Here is a 25,248-nt window from a genome sequence, read left to right on the forward strand (position 1 = left end):
GTTACCAAGGTGCCCTACCGCCTGCCAGGTTACCACGATGCCCTACCGCCTGCCTGGTTACCACGGTGCCCTACCGCCTCCCAGGTTACCACGGTGCCCTACCGCCTCCCAGGTTACCACGGTGCCCTACCGCCTGCCAGGTTACCACGGTGCCCTACCGCCTCCCAGGTTACCAAGGTGCCCTACCGCCTCCCAGGTTACCACGGTGCCCTACCGCCTGCCAGGTTACCACGGTGCTCTACCGCCTGCCAGGTTACCACGGTGCCCTACCGCCTGCCAGGTTACCACGGTGCAAACAAAAAAACCATGAGGAAAAGCTCAAGTCTGAAAAAAGAAATACATTTGTTTATTTTTTTATGAGTGAATGTCACTCAATTTGGCTCTCATGAAACAGTTGGTAGTGTGTTATCTGGAAATTACAACTTCTAAGGAGAAACAGGAGGAGGGGTGGTGATGGAAGAACAAGAGGGAAGGAGGGGGGTTAGAACAAACAGGACATTACCTTCATCCCAAACGGCACTCTATTCCCTATATAATGCATTACTATTGACCAGGGCCCATAGTGTACTATATAGAGAATATGGAGCCACTTAGGACACAGCGGAGTCATTCTCTGTTCCTTTCTCAAAACCCCCTCAGGTGCAATTAGCTGATAACCTCTGAAGGTTGCAAGGTTCAATTCCAACTATGAATAAATCAATGTATTACCTGAACTACAGGCTTCCTGTTAAAAAGAAGAAGAAGATGGTTTGTTCTTTAGTCTCATTCTCTCACCTCATGCCATCCTTTTAGGTGGATTTAGTTTTTGTCAGAATTGCTTTCAAAAAGCTACCACAACCCGGTCAGAGTTTCATCGCTCGTTCAACAGCTTCCAAAAAACCCTCACAAAGAAAACATTTTCTTTTAAAGCAGGAGCGAACTTGTCTTCTACACAGCAACTATATTGAATATTTGAAGAAAAAAAAAGAATAAATATTTTTCAAAACAACAAAAGAAAAGACAAATGAAAGAAAACGGCAGACTTGCTGTTCCATGCATATGCGTTATTTACAAACACGTTTCCTTTTTCCTGCACCCCCCCCATGGTCTTTTTCCCTTCCTGCCAACCCACATGGTTCAGCACCTTACAATCAGCAAATCAACATTCAAAAAACCCTACATGTGATCTGACCACATTTAATGAACATGGCTTGAACAGTTGGACTGTGTTGAACACAAACCCATGTCCCACACAAGGGTACTTTAAAAAGGAAACAAATAAAATACATCACTGGAGAACTGAACAGTGGGGGAAGGGGGGGGGGTGATGATGTTACTATAGTGACCAATGACCAATTGAGAGAAGCGGGGGGGGGGGGGGGGGGGGGGGGGGGGGGGAGTTCTTTTTTTTTTTTGTCCTCACAATCCAATCTGCTACAAACAATACTGTTGTACGATTAATGTTTGCAATATTCTACTTTTTTAAATTTTTATTATTTTGATATAATTTATTTTAAACTTTTCCATTAAACAAAACCCAAGAGGAGGAGAAAAAAAATGCAATATTGGGAAGATCAGCAACAACCTGCCCCGTGGCATTGCATCAGCGCTCTAGTCTGTTTTTCTTTTTAGTAAAGTGTCTATCCTTAATCTTCTATGTATTCCCAGAGGTCCTTCTCATAGCCCTCGTGCACATGTTGCAGCAGCACCCGACGCCGACTCTCACAGTATCTGGAGGACAGGAAACAGGAAACAGTGAGGAGGAGAGGAAGGCTCATTTTAAAAATTACTTCTATAGAACTCAGCTGTACTTCCTGTCATCATAAAGACATCTATACCAGGTATAGAACTCAGCTGTACTTCCTGTCATAATAAAGACATCTACAGTGCTTTGCGAAAGTATTCGGCCCCCTTGAACTTTGCGACCTTTTGCCACATTTCAGGCTTCAAACATAAAGATATAAAACTGTATTTTTTTGTGAAGAATCAACAACAAGTGGGACACAATCATGAAGTGGAAAGACATTTATTGGATATTTCAAACTTTTTTAACAAATCAAAAACTGAAAAATTGGGCGTGCAAAATTATTCAGCCCCTTTACTTTCAGTGCAGCAAACTCTCTCTAGAAGTTCAGTGAGGATCTCTGAATGATCCAATGTTGACCTAATGACTAATGATGATAAATACAATCCACCTGTGTGTAATCAAGTCTCCGTATAAATGCACCTGCACTGTGATAGTCTCAGAGGTCCGTCAAAAGCGCAGAGAGCATCATGAAGAACAAGGAACACACCAGGCAGGTCCGAGATACTGTTGTGAAGAAGTTTAAAACCGGATTTGGATACAAAAATATTTCCCAAGCTTTAAACATCCCAAGGAGCACTGTGCAAGCGATAATATTGAAATGGAAGGAGTATCAGACCACTGCAAATCTACCAAGACCTGGCAGTCCCTCTAAACTTTCAGCTCATACAAGGAGAAGACTGATCAGAGATGCAGCCAAGAGGCCCATGATCACTCTGGATGAACTGCAGAGATCTACAGCTGAGGTGGGAGACTCTGTCCATAGGACAACAATCAGTCGTATATTGCACAAATCTGGCCTTTATGGAAGAGTGGCAAGAAGAAAGCCATTTCTTTAAGATATCCATAAAAAGTGTCGTTTAAAGTTTGCCACAAGCCACCCGGGAGACACACCAAACACGTGGAAGAAGGTGCTCTGGTCAGATGAAACCAAAATTGAACTTTTTGGCTACAATGCAAAACGTTATGTTTGGCGTAAAAGCAACACAGCTCATCACCCTGAACACACCATCTCCACTGTCAAACATGGTGGTGGCAGCATCATGATTTGGGCCTGCTTTTCTTCAGCAGGGACAGGGAAGATGGTTAAAATTGATGGGAAGATGGATGGAGCCAAATACAGGACCATTCTGGAAGAAAACCTGATGGAGTCTGCAAAAGACCTGAGACTGGGACGGAGATTTGTCTTCCAACAAGATAATGATCCTAAACATAAAGCAAAATCTACAATGGAATGGTTCAAAAATAAACATATCCAGGTGTTAGAATGGCCAAGTCAAAGTCCAGACCTGAATCCAATCGAGAATCTGTGGAAAGAACTGAAAACTGCTGTTCACAAATGCTCTCCATCCAACCTCACTGAGCTCGAGCTGTTTTGCAAGGAGGAATGGGAAAAAAATTCAGTCTCTCGATGTGCAAAACTGATAGAGACATACCCCAAGCGACTTACAGCTGTAATCGCAGCAAAAGGTGGCGCTACAAAGTATTAACTTAAGGGGGCTGAATAATTTTGCACGCCCAACTTTTCAGTTTTTGATTTGTTAGAAAAGTTTGAAATATCCAATAAATGTCGTTCCACTTCATGATTGTGTCCCACTTGTTGTTGATTCTTCACAAAAAAATACAGTTTTATATCTTTATGTTTGAAGCCTGAAATGTGGCAAAAGGTCGCAAAGTTCAAGGGGGCCGAATACTTTCGCAAGGCACTGTATACCAGGTATAGAACTCACCTGTACTTACTGTCATAATAAAAGACATCTATACCAGGTATTGAACTCAGCTGTACTTCCTGTCATAATAAAGACATCTATATCACATATAGAACTCACCTGTACTTCCTGTCATAATAAAGACATCTATAGCAGGTATAGAACTCAGCTGTACTTCCTGTCATAATAAAATACATCTATACCAGGTATTGAACTCAGCTGTACTTCCTGTCATAATAAAGACATCTATACCAGGTATAGAACTCAGCTGTACTTCCTGTCATAATAAAGACATCTATACCAGGTATAGAACTCACCTGTACTTACTGTCATAATAAAATACATCTATACCAGGTATTGAACTCAGCTGTACTTCCTGTCATAATAAAGACATCTATATCACATATAGAACTCACCTGTACTTCCTGTCATAATAAAGACATCTATACCAGGTATTGAACTCACCTGTACTTCCTGTCATAATAAAGACATCTATACCAGGTATAGAACTCACCTGTACTTACTGTCATAATAAAATACATCTATACCAGGTATTGAACTCAGCTGTACTTCCTGTCATAATAAAGACATCTATATCACATATAGAACTCACCTGTACTTCCTGTCATAATAAAGACATCTATAGCAGGTATAGAACTCAGCTGTACTTCCTGTCATAATAAAGACATCTATACCAGGTATTGAACTCAGCTGTACTTCCTGTCATAATAAAGACATCTATACCAGGTATAGAACTCACCTGTACTTGTCCTGTACTTTCTGTTTGATGTCCTGCAGAGAGTCCTGGGAGATGTCCCGCTCCAGATATCCAGACAGAACCTCCGTAGCGTTCTCCAAGTCAGCCTGATTGTTCTAAAAGAGGACCGCTTGGGTTCAGTCATAGCATATACACTGAATGAACAAAACATTAAGAACATCTGCTCTTTCTGTGACAGGCTGACCAGGCGTAAGATTGTCAGTGTAGATGAAGGGGAGGAGTCAGGTTAAAGAAGGATTTTTAAGACCTGAGACATGGATTGTGTGTATGTGTGCAATTGAGTGTGAATGAGAAATACTAAATATTTAAGTGCCTTTGAACGGGGTATGGTAGTAGGTGCCATGCGCACCGGTTTGAGTGTGTCAAGAACTGCAACGCTGCTGGGTTTCGTAAACTCAGTGTATAGTATAGGGCCACTACTTTAGAGAGGAGACCTTGACTTGTAGCTCTCCCTTCTCTACCCCCCCCCCCCTCTCCCTTCTCTACCCCCCCCCCCCTTCTCTACCCCCCCCTCTCCCTTCTCTACCCCCCCCCTCTCCCTTCTCTACCCCCCCCTCCCTTCCCTCCCTTCTCTACCCCCCCTCCCTTCTCTACCCCCCCCTCCCTTCCCTCCCTTCTCTACCCCCCCTCTCCCTTCTCTACCCCCCCCCCCTCTCCCTTCTCTACCCCCCCCCTCTCCCTTCTCTACCCCCCCTCTCCCTTCTCTACCCCCCCCTCCCTTCCCTCCCTTCTCTACCCCCCCTCCCTTCCCTCCCTTCTCTACCCCCCCCTCTCCTTTCTCTACCCCCCCCCCCTCTCCCTTCTCTACCCCCCCCTCTCCTTTCTCTACCCCCCCCCCCCTCTCCCTTCTCTACCCCCCCTCTCCCTTCTCTATCCCCCCCTCCCTTCCCTCCCTTCTCTACCCCCCCCTCCCTTCCCTCCCTTCTCTACCCCCCCTCCCCCTTCTCTACCCCCCCCTCTCCCTTCTCTACCCCCCCCCCCCCCTCTCCCTTCTCTACCCCCCCTCTCCCTTCTCTATCCCCCCCTCCCTTCCCTCCCTTCTCTACCCCCCCCTCCCTTCCCTCCCTTCTCTACCCCCCCTCCCTTCTCTACCCCCCCTCCCTTCTCTACCCCCCCCTCCCTTCTCTACCCCCCCTCACCTCAAAGATGGACTGGTTGTTCTTTTTCAGGTAGAAGGGTTTGGGTAGAAGGGTTAGGACTATAGCTGTGAAAAGTTACCTCAAAGATGATGGACTGGTTGTTCTTCTTGAGGTAGAAGGGTTTGGGTAGAAGGGTTAGGACTATAGCTGTGAAAAGTTACCTCAAAGATGATGGACTGGTTGTTCTTCTTGAGGTAGAAGGCGAAGACGTAGGTGAACATGAGTGTGGAGCGACACTGACACAGCACGTCCACAGCCTTCTTCAGGAACTGCACCTCGATCCAGGACATGTTGTGATGCTGCATCTCCTCCATCTTGGCCTTGACCCCGGCGTACAGCTTGTGCTCGAAACGCAGCGACTGCATGTGGTTCATGTAACGGTTGCAGTAGAACAGGTACCTCTGCAGGGCTGCCCTGGACCGCTGGAGGAGGAGGAGGAGGGACAACGCCTGGCTCTTAAAATTAGAACAATCATCAAGCCTGGGTGAATATGTTTATCATTATACATGCTCATCATCACTAGTATAACCACTATTAGCATAACCACCGCCACTAGCATAACCACCGCCACTAGCATAACCACCGCCACCACTAGCATAACCACCGCCACTAGCATAACCACCGCCACTAGTATAACCACCGCCACTAGCATAACCACCTCTACTAGCATAACCACCGCTACTAGTATAACCACCGCCACCACCACCGCCACTAGCATAACCACCGCTACTAGTATAACCACCGCTACTAGTATAACCACCGCCACTAGTATAACCACCGCTACTAGCATAACCACCGCCACTAGCATAACCACCGCCACTAGTATAACCACCGCCACTAGTATAACCACCGCTACTAGCATAACCACCGCCACTAGCATAACCACCGCTACTAGCATAACCACCGCCACTAGCATAACCACCGCTACTAGTATAACCACCGCCACTAGTATAACCACCGCCACCACCACCGCCACTAGCATAACCACCGCTACTAGTATAACCACAACTAGGGCCACCACCGCCACTAGCATAACCACCGCCACTAGCATAACCACCGCCACTAGCATAACCACCGCCACTAGCATAACCACCGCCACTAGCATAACCACGCCACTAGCATAACCACCGCTACTAGCATAACCACCGCCACTGGCATAACCACCGCCACTGGCATAACCACCGCCATCACCACCGCCACTAGCATAACCACCGCTACTAGTATAACCACTACTAGGGCCACCACCGCCACTAGCATAACCACCGCCACTAGCATAACCACCGCCACTAGTATAACCACGCCACCACTAGCATAACCACCGCTACTAGTATAACCACTACTAGGGCCACCACCGCCACTAGCATAACCACCGCCACTAGCATAACAACCGCCACTAGCATAACCACCGCCACTAGCATAACCACCGCCACTAGCATAACCACCGCCACTAGCATAACCACCGCCACTAGCATAACCACCGCCACTAGCATAACCACCGCCACTAGCATAACCACCGCCACTAGCATAACCACCGCTACTAGCATAACCACCGCCACTAGCATAACCACCGCTACTAGTATAACCGCCACCACCACCGCTACTAGCATAACCACCACTACTAGCATAACCACCACCACTAGCATAACCACCACCCCAACTAGCATAACCACCGCCACCACCGCTAGCAGCACACCCACCCACCACTAGTAGCACACCCACCACTAGCAGCACACCCACCCACCACTAGCAGCACACCGACCACTAGCAGCACACCCATCCACCCGCCCACCACTAGCAGCACACCCACCCACCCACCCGCCCACCACTAGCAGTACACCCACCCACCACTAGTAGCACACCCACCACTAGTAGCACACCCACCACTAGCAGCACACCCACCCACCACTAGCAGCACACCCATCCACCCGCCCACCACTAGCAGCACACCCACCCACCCGCCCACCACTAGCAGCACACCCACCCACCCGCCCACCACTAGCAGCACACCCACCCACCCGCCCACCACTAGCAGCACACCCAACCACCCGCCCACCACTAGCAGCACACCCATCCACCCGCCCACCACTAGCAGCACACCCACCCACCCGCCCACCACTAGCAGCACACCCATCCACCCGCCCACCACTAGCAGCACACCCACCCACCCACCCACCCACAACTAGCAGCACACCCACCCACCACTAGCAGCACACCCACCCACCCGCCCACCACTAGCAGCACACCCACCCACCACTAGCAGCACACCCACCCACCACTAGTAGCACACCCACCACTAGTAGCACACCCCCCACTAGCAGCACTAGCAGCACACCCACCCACCCGCCCACCACTAGCAGCACACCCACCCACCACTAGCAGCACACCCATCCACCACTAGCAGCACACCCACCCACCCGCCCACCACTAGCAGCACACCCACCCGCCCACCACTAGCAGCACACCCACCCACCCGCCCACCACTAGCAGCACACCCAACCACCCGCCCACCACTAGCAGCACACCCATCCACCCGCCCACCACTAGCAGCACACCCACCCACCCGCCCACCACTAGCAGCACACCCACCCACCACTAGTAGCACACCCACCACTAGTAGCACACCCACCACTAGCAGCACTAGCAGCACACCCACCCACCCGCCCACCACTAGCAGCACACCCACCCACCACTAGCAGCACACCCATCCACCACTAGCAGCACACCCACCCACCCGCCCACCACTAGCAGCACACCCACCCACCCACCACTAGCAGCACACCCACCCACCCACCACTAGCAGCAAACCCATCCACCCGCCCACCACTAGCAGCACACCCACTCACCCACCACTAGCAGCACACCCACCCACCACTAGCAGTACACCCACCCACCACCACTAGCAGCACACCCACCCACCACTAGTAGCACACCCACCACTAGCAGCACACCCACCCGCCCACCACTAGCAGCACACCCACCCACCACCACACCCACCCACCACCACTAGCAGCACACCCACCCACCCACCACTAGCAGCACACCCACCCACCCACCAATACTAGCAGAAGACCCACCCACCCACCACTAGCAGCACACCCACCCACCCACCACCACTAGCAGCACACCCACCCACCACCACTAGCAGAACACCCACCCACCACTAGCAGCACACCCACCACTAGCAGCACTAGCAGCACACCCACCCACCCGCCCACCACTAGCAGCACACCCACCCACCACTAGCAGCACACCCATCCACCACTAGCAGCACACCCACCCACCCGCCCACCACTAGCAGCACACCCACCCGCCCACCACTAGCAGCACACCCACCCACCCGCCCACCACTAGCAGCACACCCAACCACCCGCCGACCACTAGCAGCACACCCATCCACCCGCCCACCACTAGCAGCACACCCACCCACCCGCCCACCACTAGCAGCACACCCACCCACCACTAGTAGCACACCCACCACTAGTAGCACACCCACCACTAGCAGCACTAGCAGCACACCCACCCACCCGCCCACCACTAGCAGCACACCCACCCACCACTAGCAGCACACCCATCCACCACTAGCAGCACACCCACCCACCCGCCCACCACTAGCAGCACACCCACCCACCCGCCCACCACTAGCAGCACACCCACCCACCCACCACTAGCAGCAAACCCATCCACCCGCCCACCACTAGCAGCACACCCACCACTAGCAGCACACCCACCCACCACTAGCAGCACACCCACCCACCACTAGCAGTACACCCACCACTAGCAGCACACCCACCCACCAACCACCACTAGCAGAACACCCACCCACCACTAGCAGCACACCCACCCACCCACCACCACTAGCAGCACACCCACCCACCACCACTAGCAGCACACCCACCCACCACCACTAGCAGCACACCCACCCACCACTACTAACAGCACACCCACCCACCACCACTAGCAGAACACCCACCCAGTAGTGCAAATGGGTCTTCCAAATGGACAATGACCCCAAGCATACTTCCAAAGTTGTGTCAAAATGGCTTAAGGACAACAAAGTCAAGGTATTGGAGTGACCATCACAAAGACCTGACCTCCACCCTATAGAAAATTTGTGGGCAGAACTGTAAAAGCGTGTGCGAGCAAGGAGGCCTACAAGCCTGACTTAAGTGTTCATTAAGTGTTTGTTCAGTATTGTTGTAATTGTCATTATTACAAAAAAACACAAAAAAACGGTACCGGCCTTTTTTGGTCCTCCAATAATCCAATATACCCACCACTAGTATAACCACTAGCCCATCCACCCACCACTAGTATAACCACTAGCCCATCCACCCACCACTAGTATAACCACTAGCCCATCCACCCACCACTAGTATAACCACTAGCCCATCCACCCACCACTAGTATAACCACTAGCCCATCCACCCACCACTAGTATAACCACTAGCCCATCCACCCACCACTAGTATAACCACTAGCCCATCCACCCACCACTAGTATAACCACTAGCCCATCCACCCACCACTAGTATAACCACTAGCCCATCCACCCACCACTAGTATAACCACTAGCACAACCCCCCCACTAGTATAACCACTAGACCACCCACCACTAGTATAACCACTAGCCCATCCACCCACCACTAGTATAACCACTAGCCCATCCACCCACCACTAGTATAACCACTAGCCCATCCACCCACCACTAGTATAACCACTAGCCCATCCACCCACCACTAGTATAACCACTAGCCCATCCACCCACCACTAGTATAACCACTAGCCCATCCACCCACCACTAGTATAACCACTAGCCCATCCACCCACCACTAGTATAACCACTAGCCCATCCACCCACCACTAGTATAACCACTAGCCCATCCACCCACCACTAGTATAACCACTAGCCCATCCACCCACCACTAGTATAACCACTAGCCCAACCCCCCCCACTAGTATAACCACTAGTATAACCACCACTAGTAGAACCACTAGTATAACCACTAGTATAACCACCACTAGTATAACCACTAGCCCATCCACCCACCACTAGTATAACCACTAGTATAACCACTAGTATAACCACTAGCCCACCCACCACTAGTATAACCACTAGCCCATCCACCCACCACTAGTATAACCACTAGCCCATCCACCCACCACTAGTATAACAACTAGCACAACCCCCACTAGTATAACCACTAGTATAACCACCACTAGTAGAACCACTAGTATAACCACTAGCCCATCCACCCACCACTAGTATAACCACTAGTATAACCACCACTAGTATAACCACTAGCCCATCCACCCACCACTAGCATAACCACTAGCACAACCCCCCCACTAGTATAACCACTAGCCATTCCACCCACCACTAGTATAACCACTAGCCCATCCACCCACTAGTATAACCACTAGCACAACCCCCCCACTAGTATCACCACTAGCACAACCCCCCCACTAGTATCACCACTAGTACAACCCCCCACCACTAGCCCACCCCTCCACCACTAGTACAACCCCCCACCACTAGCCCACCCACCCACCACTAGTATAACCACCCACCACTAGTATAACCACTAGCACACCCCCCACCACTTGCCCACCCACCCACCACTAGCACAACCCCACCCACCACTAGCCCACCCACCCACCCACCCACCCACCACTAGCACAACCCCACCCACCACTAGCACAACCCCACCCACCACTAGCCCACCCACCACTAGCACAACCCCACCCACCACTAGCACAACCCCACCCACCACTAGCACAACCACCAACCACTAGCACAACCACCACCAGTACCCCATAACAGGCATAACCACCAGTACTCAATAACAGGCATAACCACCAGTACCCCATAACAGGCATAACCACCAGTACCCCATAACAGGCATAACCACCAGTACCCCCATAACAGGCATAACCACCAGTACCCCCATAACAGGCATAACCACCAGTACCCCCATAACAGGCATAACAACCAGTACGCCATAACAGGCATAACCACCAGTACGCCATAACAGGCATAACCACCAGTATGCCATAACAGGCATAACCACCAGTATGCCATAACAGGCATAACCACCAGTATGCCATAACAGGCATAACCACCAGTATGCCATAACAGGCATAACCACCAGTATGCCATAACAGGCATAACCACCAGTATGCCATAACAGGCATAACCACCAGTATGCCATAACAGGCATAACCACCAGTACCCCATAACAGGCATAACCACCAGTCCCCCATAACAGGCATAACCATCATTATAAACTGGGTGGTTCGAGCCCTGAATGCTGATTGGCTGACAGCCGTGGTATACCACGGGTATGACAAAACATTTATTTTTACTGCTCTAATTACGTTGGTAACCAGTTTATAATAGCAATAAGGCACCTCGGGAGTTGAGGTATAGTGCCAATATACCACAGCTAAGGGCCACTAGCATAGCCACCACTACACCGTCACTAGCATAGCCACCACTACACCGTCACTACACCGCCACTAGCATAGCCACCACTACACCGCCACTAGCATAGACACCACTACACCGCCACTAGCATAGCCACCACTACACCGCCACTAGCATAGCCACCACTACACCACCACTAGCATAGCCACCACTACACCGCCACCAGCATGGCCACCACTACACCACCACCAGCATGGCCACCACTAGCATAGCCACTAGCATAGCCACCACTACACAGCCACTAGCATAGCCACCACTACACCGCCACCAGCATGGCCACCACTACACCGCCACTAGCATAGCCACCACTACACCGCCACTAGCATAGCCACCACTAGCATAGCCACCACTACACCACCACCAGCATGGCCACCACTAGCATAGCCACTAGCATAGCCACCACTACACAGCCACTAGCATGGCCACCACTACACCGCCACCAGCATGGCCACCACTACACCGCCACTAGCATAGCCACCACTACACCACCACTACCATAGCCACCAATACACCACCACCAGCATAGCCACCAATACACCACCACTAGCATAGCCACCACTACACCACCACTAGTACACCACCACTAGCATAGCCACCACTAGCATAGCCACCACTAGTACACAGCCACTACTAGCATAGCCACCACTAGCATAGCCACCACTAGCATAGCCACCACCACTAAACAGTCACTAGCATAGCCACCACCACTAAACAGTCACTAGCATAGCCACCACTAGTACACCGTCACTAGCATAGCCACCACTACACCACCACTAGCATAGCCACCACCACTAAACAGTCACTAGCATAGCCACCACCACTAAACAGTCACTAGCATAGCCACCACTAGTACACCGTCACTAGCATAGCCACCACCACTAGCATAGCCACCACCACTAAACAGTCACTAGCATAGCCACCACTAGTACACCGTCACTAGCATAGCCACCACTAGTACACCGTCACTAGCATAGCCACCACTAGTACACCGTCACTAGCATAGCCACCACCACTAGCATAGCCACCACCACTAGCATAGCCACCACTACTACACCGCCACTAGCATAGCCACCACCACTAGCATAGCCACCACTACACAGCCATTAGCATAGCCACCACTACACCGCCACCAGCATGGCCACCACTACACCGCCACTAGCATAGCCACCACTACACCGCCACTAGCATAGCCACCACTAGCATAGCCACCACTACACCACCACCAGCATGGCCACCACTAGCATAGCCACTAGCATAGCCACCACTACACCGCCACTAGCATAGCCACCACTACACCACCACTACCATAGCCACCAATACACCACCACCAGCATAGCCACCAATACACCACCACTAGCATAGCCACCACTACACCACCACTAGTACACCACCACTAGCATAGCCACCACTACACAGCCACTAGCATGGCCACCACTACACCGCCACCAGCATGGCCACCACTACTAGCATAGCCACCACTACCATAGCCACCAATACACCACCACCAGCATAGCCACCAATACACCACCACTAGCATAGCCACCACTACACCACCACTAGTACACCACCACTAGCATAGCCACCACTAGCATAGCCACCACTAGTACACAGCCACTACTAGCATAGCCACCACTAGCATAGCCACCACTAGCATAGCCACCACCACTAAACAGTCACTAGCATAGCCACCACCACTAAACAGTCACTAGCATAGCCACCACTAGTACACCGTCACTAGCATAGCCACCACTACACCACCACTAGCATAGCCACCACCACTAAACAGTCACTAGCATAGCCACCACCACTAAACAGTCACTAGCATAGCCACCACTAGCATAGCCACCACCACTAAACAGTCACTAGCATAGCCACCACTACACCATCACTGAACTGTTGTGGGAATGAGTAAATATGTCATTATACATGATGGTCAACAAAGACCAGGACTGTGTTGTGATTCTAGTCTACAGTGAGGAACACTAAAGACACCATGACTCACTGTTACCTCTTGGGCGTCCCTCGCTGCCTTGGCATCATCCTCATTGTAGCGGTTGCAGTTGTACCTACAATAAACACAGAGCTAGGAATTAGTGAGAGGAGAAAAAAAAAAAACAACATTTTAGTCCCATATGGTTGTAGCTTCCTTCATTATTACAGCAACTGGAGGGATGCCAGTTTGAATGCCGGGTCTGACAGAAAATCTGTCCGGAAGTGAGCTTTTAACAGGAGAAGTGCTAGCAACAAGTCCTAGACGCCTTCACTTGCCGTCGAGGCCTAACCCCCCCCCCCCCCCACCACAACACCTGCTCCATGGCTGCCCAAGTAAGGCAGCCCCCCCGCTCCAACCTGCATGAGTCTTTCTGGGGTGTTGGGATAAAGCAGACGGACAATAATGGAATCTAAAAGGGACACTTCTGAATGTTGGCATTCATCAACTTCCAGATGAACTCGCCAATACCCTTTTAATGTTTCTGTGGCCAGTATGAAGGAAGTTAGAGGTAGTTTCACGAGCCAATGCTAACTAGCATTAGCACAATGACTGCAAGTCTATGGGTATCTTACTAGCATGCTAGCAGATTATTATTTTTTTTTTAACCTTTATTTAACTAGGCAAGTCAGTTAAGAACAAATTCTTATTTTCAATGACGGCCTAGGAACAGCCTCTGCCCCTGAACTGCCTGTTTAGGGGCAGAACGAAAGATTTATACCTTGTCAGCTCGGGGATTTGAACTTGCACTTGACCTTCCGGTTACTTGTCCAACGCTTTAACCACTAGGCTACCCTGCCGCCCAGATACCCATAAACTTCCAGTAAAATAGCACTAGTCAGTAGGAGGTAGATCCCCCACCCACCCACCCACCAGGCAGAGCCGTGTGGTTCCCAGGGCCCCAGGCAGACCCAGCAGAACTCTGCCTTGCAGCTCTGGTTCCGACACACCATGTGGTTGCAGCCGCCGTCCTTCTCAATGGTCACGTGGCATTTGGGGCACTCCTGAGGGACAGATGGCCAAGCAGAGATGGGGGCTCAGTAACAGGTCATCGTTCGCACAGCGGCAGCACTATAGAGCAACATGTAAGAGCCAGTTTCCCTGACACAGATTAAGCCTAGAATATCCACAGAGAATGCTTTTTTAGTCCAGGAATAGGGCGTAATCTGTGTCTGGGGGAAACCAGTCCTAAAAATGCTTAAAGAGATCCTCAAAATACAAATCTACCTGGTTTTGTGGGAAGGACACACAAGTGATCCATAAAAAAAAACAGACCAGGATTGTATTTAGAGCCAAGTCTTTTTAAATACCCGTGTATTGGCTGCGATCCAGTTAGACGTCTCGCTGTCATCGTCACACTTCTTGATCCATTTCCTCAACCACTGAAAGATTACAACAAAGAGATTCAATACAACAAGTTCAAAGTCACCAATCTCCGTTTGATAATATAATATTACAGTTTAACTATGTTAATGTCAGGGGACCTCTGTCCCAAGCACACTTTACCACTGACCATGAATGTGTAGACTAGGGCCCAGTCTAGAACCAACCCATTGTCACTAGTGGAGAACTGAAAGGATAAGCAATATGGTGACCATTCTACCTATCCTGTCAGGGGACAAGGTGAAGATACCACCACCTATCCTGGTAGGGGACAAGGTGAAGCTACCACCACCTATCCTATCAGGGGACAAGGTGAAGCTACCACCACCTATCCTATCAGGGGACAAGGTGAAGCTACCACCACCTATCCTGTCAGGGGACAAGGTGAAGCTACCACCACCTATCCTATCAGGGGACAAGGTGAAGCTACCACCACCTATCCTGTCAGGGGACAAGGTGAAGCTACCACCATCTATCCTGTCAGGGGACAAGGTGAAGCTACCACCACCTATCCTATCAGGGGACAAGGTGAAGCTACCACCACCTATCCTGTCAGGGGACAAGGTGAAGCTACCACCACCTATCCTGTCAGGGGACAAGGTGAAGCTACCACCACCTATCCTATCAGGGGACAAGGTGAGGCTACCACCACCTATCCTGTCAGGGGACAAGGTGAAGCTACCACCACCTATCCTGTCAGGGGACAAGGTGAAGCTACCACCACCTATCCTGTCAGGGGACAAGGTGAAGCTACCACCACCTATCATGTCAGGGGACAAGGTGAGGCTACCACCACCTATCCTGTCAGGGGACAAGGTAAAGCTACCACCACCTATCCTGTCAGGGGACAAGGTGAAGCTACCACCACCTATCCTGTCAGGGGACAAGGTGAAGCTACCACCACCGTCAGGGGACAAGGTGAGGCTACCACCACCTATCCTATCAGGGGACAAGGTGAAGCTACCACCACCTATCCTGTCAGGGGACAAGGTGAAGCTACCACCACCTATCCTGTCAGGGGACAAGGTGAAGCTACCACCACCTATCCTGTCAGGGGACAAGGTGAGGCTACCACCACCTATCCTGTCAGGGGACAAGGTGAAGCTACCACCACCGTCAGGGGACAAGGTGAGGCTACCACCACCTATCCTATCAGGGGACAAGGTGAGGCTACCACCACCTATCCTATCAGGGGACAAGGTGAAGCTACCACCACCTATCCTGTCAGATCTACAGTAGATGAAATGTATATGGGGTAAGGGTTAGAGTTGTTTTTGTGGACTGCGTCTGACCACTATTACATTACCACTGACAGGGAGGGTTGAATTTAGACTCCGTTGTGACATACCTTACACTTGACGGGATCATGCCAGTTCTCGCCACAATTGAAGCTGCAAATGAATTGGGTTGAAATAAAGATCCACATGTAACCATTAAAATCAATGCCTTTTTTAAATTTATTTTTTCAATTTTATTTCACCTTTATTTAACCAGGTAGGCTAGTTGAGAACAAGTTCTCATTTACAACTGCGACCTGGCCAAGATAAAGGATAATAATAGGATTCCATTTGTGTGACAACTGCAGGAGATATCATCATGCGTTTTTGAGAACAGTGTGTGAATAAAATCAAGACGTCTTCTGTGTGAGTATTAGTGGTAGATGGTCTTTTACATACCAGAGAAGGTGTGATATACAACAAAAAACAAAACCAATAAGCAGGGAATGTAAGTCATAGTATGGCTTGTCTCTTACCAGAACTGCCGGCCACATGTGCATCTCACAGGCTTAGCATCTGGGTACTGGACTTTGACTACGTGATGACAGTCTGGCGCCGGGCACCATTTTAACAGCCGATTGCACTGAGGACGAGAGGACAGGAACATAAGAAGTGGGACACAAAAGCAGAAGGAATTACATGCCGATCCTCCTCTTCTCCCAAACAAGCAAGATTATCTAACATCTGAAGAACAGATTCAATATTCTCACAGCTAGGCTTACATGGAAAACGGCTACATTGTATTTTAGAGTACAGACATCTACATATAAAGCACAAGATGCTGTGTGTGTGTGTATATATATATAAAATCAATGAAGAACATTACACAGCTTACCTCTACAAAACTATTGGTAATCAAGTGTTGGTACTTCAACTTCACCTTGGACTCTGTGATCAGTCTCCTATAGGAAAATAATGTGGTTTTCAAATGATAATTCAAATGTAGTGGATTTGAACAAATACAACAAAACAAAAAAAATGTGATTTATAAAAACTCATCTGCTACTCTACATCTTCAACTCTCACGTGTAGAACTAGCAGCGTGTAGAACTAGCAGCGTGTAGGAACTAGCAGCGTGTAGGAACTAGCAGCGTGTAGGAACAAGCAGCGTGTAGAACTAGCAGCGTGTAGAACTAGCAGCGTGTAGAACTAGCAGCGTGTAGAACTAGCAGCGTGTAGAACTAGCAGCGTGTAGGAACTAGCAGCGTGTAGGAACTAGCAGCGTGTAGAACAAGCAGCGTGTAGAACTAGCAGTGTGTAGAACTAGCAGCGTGTAGAACTAGCAGCGTGTAGAACTAGCAGCGTGTAGAACTAGCAGCGTGTAGAACAAGCAGCGTGTAGGAACTAGCAGCGTGTAGAACTAGCAGCGCGTAGAACTAGCAGCGCGTAGAACTAGCAGCGCGTAGAACTAGCAGCGCGTAGAACTAGCAGCGCGTAGAACTAGCAGCGTGTAGAACTAGCAGCGTTTAGAACTAGCAGCGTGTAGAACTAGCAGCGTTTAGAACTAGCAGCGTGTAGAACTAGCAGCGTGTAGGAACTAGCAGCGTGTAGGAACTAGCAGCGTGTAGGAACAAGCAGCGTGTAGAACTAACAGCGTGTAGGAACTAGCAGCGTGTAGGAACTAGCAGCGTGTAGGAACTAGCAGCGTGTAGGAACTAGCAGAGTGTAGGAACTAGCAGCGTGCAGAACAAGCAGCGTGCAGAACAAGCAGCGTGCAGAACTAGCAGCGTGCAGAACTAGCAGCGTGCAGAACTAGCAGCGTGCAGAACTAGCAGCGTGTAGAACTAGCAGCGTGCAGAACTAGCAGCGTGCAGAACTAGCAGCGTGTAGAACTAGCAGCGTGCAGAACTAGCAGCGTGTAGAACTAGCAGCGTGCAGAACTAGCAGCGTGCAGAACTAGCAGCGTGCAGAACTAGCAGCGCGCAGAACTCGCAGCGTGTAGAACTAGCAGCGTGCAGAACTAGCAGCGTGTAGAACTAGCAGCGTGCAGAACAAGCACCGTGTAGAACAAGCAGCGTGCAGAACTAGCAGCGTGTAGAACTAGCAGCGTGAAGAACTAGCAGCGTGTAGAACTAGCAGCGTGTAGAACTAGCAGCGTGTAGAACTAGCAGCGTGTAGAACTAGCAGCGTGCAGAACAAGCAGCGTGTAGAACAAGCAGCGTGTAGAACAAGCAGCGTGTAGAACTAGCAGCGTGTAGAACTAGCAGCGTGTAGAACTAGCAGCGTGTAGAACTAGCAGCGTGTATGTAATGCTGAAACTTAATAATAATAATAAATATGAAAGGCTTTACTGTCACAGAGCGGATAGATGCAGTGAAATGTGTTGTTTTTTTTACAGGGTCCTCCATAGTAGTAAGGAGCCCCTGGAGCAAATCGGGGTTAAGTGTCTTGCTCAAGGGCACAGACAGATTGTTCATCTTGACGGCGCGGGTATTTGGAAACCAGCAACCTTTCAGTGACTGTCCCAACGCTGTAACCGCTAGTCTACCTGCTGTGGAATGTAGAGACAGCGACGTAACACTTACATGACTGTGTTGTCGTCCACCAATATATCACAGCTGTGAGCCGGGCAGGAAATTGTCTATTTTTTTTTTTTAAGGAAAGAGAAAGGAAACATGGTGAGATTTTTTCACATCTCAACAAAAGCCCAATGATTGCTTTTCCTGAGTCAGAATAAGAGTTTACAGTCCATGGTAACGATACATGCTGTGTGTATGAATGTATGCTGTATGTATGTCAGTATGTATGTATGTATGAATAAGCGCATGTATAAAGGTCATTGTATTAACGTTTTGTCTGTGCTATTGCATTGCTTTCTTCTTGACTACTTCCTGCTGACCTCTTGCCAGGCCCCTCCCACCAAGGGTTTCTTACCGTAAGGGTCTTTTCTCTGGTTAAACAAAAAAGGTGTTTGTGGTGCTTACCTGTCCCATCCCCTCCTCAATGATTTTGGTAGTCAAGTAGTCACCCCAACACTGCATGCAGAACTTGTGTCCACACTCCAGGCCAGTGAAGTACTGTGGGAGAGGAAGATGAAGATTCAGTCATAGAGGCTAGGGGGTAAGGGTAAGAGGCTAGGGGGTAAGGGTAAGAGGCTAGGGGGTATGGGTTAGAGGCTCAGGGGTATGGGTTAGAGGCTAGGGGGTAAGGGTAAGAGGCTTGGGGGTAAGGGTTAGAGGCTAGGGGGTATGGGTTAGAGGCTAGGGGGTATGGGTTAGAGGCTAGGGGGTATGGGTTAGAGGCTAGGGGGTATGGGTTAGAGACTACGGGGTATGGGTTAGAGACTAGGGGGTATGGGTTAGCGGGTAAGAGGCTAGGGAGTAAGGGTAAGAGGCTAGGGGGTAAGGGTTAGCGGCTAGGGGGTAAGGGTTAGCGGCTAGGGGGTAAGAGGCTAGGGGGTAAGGGTATGAGGCTAGGGGGTAAGGGTAAGAGGCTAGGGGGTAAGGGTAAGAGGCTAGGGGGTAAGGGTAAGAGGCTAGGGGGTAAGGGTTAGAGGCTAGGGGGTGTCTCCCTTCATAATACTGACTAACTGAGTTTGGGTAGTTCAGGTAGGAGATCTGACTTGGCATGTCCTGATCCTTTCAGATGTACACTACTGCCTAGCGGATAGGGAGTTGTGCATCTCTCCCTTCAGAGTAGGGTACTGACCGAGTTTGGGTAGTTCAGGTAGCAGATCTGACAGGGAAGATCCTGAGCAGAGGACCTCGTGTTCATCAGCCGCGTCCTCGACTTCTTACTGGGGTTGATGACATGGCATTCCGAGAACAATTTGTCAAGGTTCCCATCAAAATATCTAGTGAGAGAAGACATGTCATCACTGGCTGGGAAACACGCTACTTTAATTGGCTGGTGTATTATTCACTAGAATAGGGTCTTTAGGTCATGCTAGAACAAACGGTTACATAGAAAGGCAATAGGTCATAGCCAAACTAGAGCACCAAGACAAAGGCGATACCTGTGCCAGATCTCGGGACTTTTAACTATTGGACATAGCGCAAATGGAGCATTAAAAAGGGCCTGCAGTAAAATTGGTAAACAGACAATTAATTTGATCAATTCAATTTCCTTGTGTAATGCTGTCTATTCATATTTAATACCAGACCATATTGCCATTCAACAGACCACCTAACCTAACACAATGATGGCACTAATAGAGCCAAGAAGATTACACTGTTTTTTTTACAACAAATCATACAAGAGCCAATGTCACGACTAACCTTTCCATCAGTTTCTCTTTGTCCCAATTGAAGTGACTAAGAAGTATTCTTGTTATCGTTGCAGGGTTCTAGAGAAGAGTAACAAAAAAGTGAGGAGGCAAAAATACACATTTATATGGCCTCCGGGAAAGCTTCATAACTTGTATTAAAAGACAGCCACTTAACTAGCTAGCTATTTAGCATTGGATTATAACACACTAACCGGTAACTAGCAGTACGGTCATGTCAGTTACACAGACAAAATAAGGCTATTATTGTTCAAAATGTGTCTAATAATAGGATTTATATATTTAAAAATAAATCTGCAATTCATTGCAGACAAACTCAGTGGCTGACAGAAGTGGGAATCAAGGTTCGGCCATGTTGTTTCAGGCGCACAGGCCTAAAAAAAAAAATCAGACAGTGGAAAGTAAAGATAGCAAAGAGAGCTAGTTGATAATCCAGGTGAAACTATGGACACACAGGGGGGGCTGATAGGATTTCAACAAAAAATTAAATAGCTCAGTAACGTTAGCTACTTCGCCATTTTGATGCCATGATAGTAGACAAATACTGTTGATGACAGTGTTGTAATAGCTACGTTGTAGGCAACAGGGGAAATGACAAAGATGACTAGCCAAACTAGCTAGCTTTTCTGGCTGGGTCTAATAGTTATTATTATTTTTTATTTTTTTTACTTCATCTTACTGTAGCTAGTTGGGTCAGCATCTTGGCAGAGTTGACAACTCACTTATATCTCGTTGAACCAGGCGCACTAGTCATTCAAGAGATATAACATGGTGTTATTGGTTCGTTAGCTAACCTTAATTGACTCAACTAAAGAGAAAACATTTTGTCAGCTTCCCTACCAGACAGATACCATTAATTTAGTTAGCTGGTTAGCTACAGTAACAGTTTGTTGAAATGGAAGTCGGAGTAATTTAGCTACAGTACCTAAACTAAGGTAACGTTACTAACGGTAGTTTGTAACTAGTTAGGTAAGGTTAGCTAACAAACAGGCTAACATACGTTGAGGCTTACAGTCACCTACGATTGTTTGTGATGGACAGTAAACTAAATCGGTAAATAATTAGCTGTTTACGTTTTTACAATTTGCGGCCTACCGAGACCCAACATCCTCGGCCTTTCCTTCACCTCACCTGGATGACATCATTGACCTCCCTGATACACTCGACCATATGCTGAAGGATCTGTTCAGCAGTCAAAACCTCGAACCGATAATCCTCTTCGTCTTGACCGGGCCCTAGGCCACTGCCTCCGGTCTCCCCACATTCATCTCGTTCTCCACCGGCCACAACAGGATCATCCAACTCCACTTCCAGGGTGTCGTCTTCGGGATCCTCCTCGGCGCTGTCTTCGCTGCATTCCTCTTCCTCCTCGTCGAATTCATAATTGTACCCTTCGTCTGAGTCCATTACTCGGTTTAACTTGATATTGTGACAAGGTATGATACCAAACGCTAGATACTAGGATGTGTACAGGCCGCGACGAAAACAAGAGACGAAATATTTCGAAAGAGAAAAATATTTCCAGAGAGAGCGAGAGTAGCTACAACAACATGAGCGCAGCTGCCGCTGGACCAACAAAGAGATGCGGCGTCATACGGACCGACGCGTTACGTCAAAAATAAAATAAGGAAAGGATTGTCCAGGCAAGAGATGTACAAACACTTCAAAACTCATCAAAGAGCACTGATATTTATTTGTTGAAGACAGCAATGGAATGTTTTAACAAATGATTACATATATATATATATATATAAGGCTGACATTCACCGTTGTGTTGTTTTTTTCTCTAGTGAATTTGACCTTCTTTTAAATGAGCCTAATCCTTCATGATAAATAATTCAACAAACATTGGTTATTTATATTCCTGTGTAGGACATTGTGTACTATGGACACAAGAATCCTATGGCCACATTACCCCCTAAAAATACAGTATTGGCATACCCATTACAATCAATGGATACATTGTCGTTTTAATACATTTAGTTTTGTATCATATTGTAGTGCTGTAGCCAATCACATTATATCACATGTAAGCGCATGAGACAACATTATATAGGGCCTGTTTATAATTACACTGGTGAATCTTGCAGAGTGAGTGTGTATGTAGATACGTTACCACTAGATGGCAGCACAGAGTTAAATCTAAAACTTTTGACCTGCATTGGATTTAATGTAGTGTGACTGACAGCAATCGGCTCCATAGCCTGTGGCTGAGGGCACAGTGTTGCGGGTAATGTTATAGAACATCCCGGGAACATAAGTAGGCTAATCTAATTTAGCAAGTATTAATTTTGCAAGTATATTGCAATAATTGTATATGTAGTCTTCAAATTATTTTCAACTACTGTTTAGCAAAATGTGGAATCACTAAGCGTCTTTAATTCACATAAATCATCTTTGAGTATATCTGGGTTTTTTTCCGGATGATGAATAACCAGACTGTTTTCAAGAACTATTACACATCCTCAGAGACCTCTGTGAATTGAGGCATATTGTGTGTTTCAGGTTTTGTGGTCGCAGTTTTTTTTTAAATGATTCTATCTCATTGAAAGCCTACACATACCACAATGAAGGACAAAATAATTACTAGACAAAATAGTCTTTGAGCCAACACATTATATGTTGAGGAATGGTAGTTGAAAGCAGAATGGAGTGACCTGGGTCTCTGTACTCCACGTTTGTTTTTCGGGGAGACGTGTGACTGATAGCTGCTTGATTTCGTATTCATTGTTTGTAGTATTCTTTTTTCCAATGCTGGCTGCAATCCCTCAACTACAATTGTAAACTGAATATTTCCACTGTATAAATCATCTGCCGTTTACAAAAAATAGCCTTTGCTGTGATGGCACAATTATCTGTAGCAGGTGTTCTTTTGTCTGGTGCAAATACAGTTTGTTTTCATGCTGTCGAACAAGAAAACCCAAAGCAATAATCATTGCTTTATCTCCCATTGTAACAGTCAACAGTAGTTAACCCCAGGGTCTTAGAGATTTAGAGACTTTATATGACAGATGGCCATGGTGTGATCTTTATGGATAGTGCTGCTAAATATCGGTTGCAACCTGTTGAGGAAACCAAACAAAAAAGCGATTGCAACATTCTGATAGATTTTTTAAAACTAATTGGTCCTTTGACTAATCAGATTATTTATTTTGCCCATAATTGGGCAAAATATCAGAATTGGGCTGCCTGTATAAACAACAGCCCAAGTAGACAAATACTGTATTCTCTTAAAGAGAGTGGACATTTCTCTTACAATGCCCGCCAGCTGAGGATTTAAAAAATATATATTTTGTCATTTTGCAGATTACAATAAAATCTAGTTTGGTAAAGCAACCCGATTGGGTAACAAAAAACCTGATAGCGAATGAGTATGTAGATTTACAGTTGTGTGTAGAAGGATGAGCTCATAGCAACGGTACAGTACAGGGAAATACCTTTTACCTTGTCTCTGTGCTCTTGTGATTACATGAGACAGGAGCAGGTTTAATGTGATACACCTTTAATGTGCCTCACAGCAATCCCTTGATCTGAGCCAGACCAGACAGAGCCTGATCACATCCCGTTAAAGCATGAACTGAACTTTCCTGCTAACACAACAACACATCACTAACCGCTCAGTCTCCGTCTCAACACAAGCACTTCATTCCCCCCCAAAATAAATGGGATTGAAACAAAAATATAACATGGCTATTTTTTTTTGGGGGGGGGGGGGAACACAGTGTATCCCCTGCTAGGATGCCAGCCCCCCTAGGTGAACACATACAAACACACACATCCCTCTGTGCACCGGCAGGGATACTCTATCTGTGAGATCCAGGGGGGTGGCAGTGAGGGGGACATACAAGTGCCACGTTACACTGGTCCTTTGAGCCGGGAGGACTGGGGGACAATGGTGCTGTTAACACTGCTGACTGGGACCTTTGGGCCTTCTGAAACTTTAATGTGATTTGGTGAGCGACCTACCTCTCGCCGAGGTCAGAGATGAACCCGGGCCCCGGCAACATCCCGGGGTTGCCGTGTGTCGTTGCCGCTGTAACCAGACACCGGCCCGGCGACGGGGGCAGAGGGGGAATCGGGTGCCGGCTCGTCTTTGTCCCCTGTGGCATGGATAATGACCCGTCTGTCCTCACCGGGGGCATAGAGAGATGGGACTCAGTGTCTCAGGTAAAAAAGAGCACAGGTTACCAATCTGATTTATACAAGGCAGGACAGTGACCTGATCTCAGGCAGAGGAGACTGTTTTTGAATGATTTATACTCTGTGTTTTTCCTTCCTGTGGGTTTTGCCTCAGCTCGCACCATACAGAACTCTAGTCTATTCCTATCTAGTACTCGGGAGAGTTGTTCCTCTCTGTCTGTATCTTATCAGGGGTACATGATATAGATAGTGGGTTTATGTGCTGATTTTCTTGTAATGAAGAATCTTTCGATCAATCGATTAAATTATAAATTTAGCTCAAATCTGAAAGAGACACCTTT

At 48.2% G+C, this 25,248-nt stretch overlaps 1 protein-coding gene across 3 annotated transcripts; it reads right to left on the reverse strand.

Annotated features, from left to right (window-relative positions):
- Window positions 1–1,385: 1,385 nt before the first annotated feature.
- LOC139384486 (E3 ubiquitin-protein ligase arih1) lies at window positions 1,386–22,288 on the reverse strand. Of its 3 annotated transcripts, none has more exons than XM_071129280.1 (14): window positions 21,899–22,288; window positions 20,760–20,827; window positions 20,191–20,335; window positions 19,467–19,559; window positions 19,068–19,123; window positions 17,378–17,444; window positions 17,019–17,125; window positions 16,614–16,656; window positions 15,193–15,264; window positions 14,756–14,886; window positions 13,901–13,958; window positions 5,571–5,831; window positions 4,253–4,365; window positions 1,386–1,710 (listed from the first exon to the last, which is right to left on the reverse strand). In XM_071129280.1, the coding sequence occupies exons 1-14, from the start codon at window positions 22,172–22,174 to the stop codon at window positions 1,626–1,628; spliced, it is 1,575 nt and encodes a 524-aa protein (XP_070985381.1). In that variant the 5' UTR covers window positions 22,175–22,288; the 3' UTR covers window positions 1,386–1,625. The 3 variants fall into 3 exon arrangements, with proteins under 3 accessions (XP_070985381.1, XP_070985379.1, XP_070985380.1); XM_071129278.1 differs by having other exon boundaries at window positions 5,571–5,864; XM_071129279.1 differs by having other exon boundaries at window positions 13,895–13,958.
- Between the last annotated feature and the right edge of the window lie 2,960 nt (window positions 22,289–25,248).

The sequence above is a fragment of the Oncorhynchus clarkii genome, chromosome 26 (genome assembly GCF_045791955.1).
Source record: "Oncorhynchus clarkii lewisi isolate Uvic-CL-2024 chromosome 26, UVic_Ocla_1.0, whole genome shotgun sequence".
NCBI lineage: Eukaryota > Metazoa > Chordata > Actinopteri > Salmoniformes > Salmonidae > Oncorhynchus > Oncorhynchus clarkii.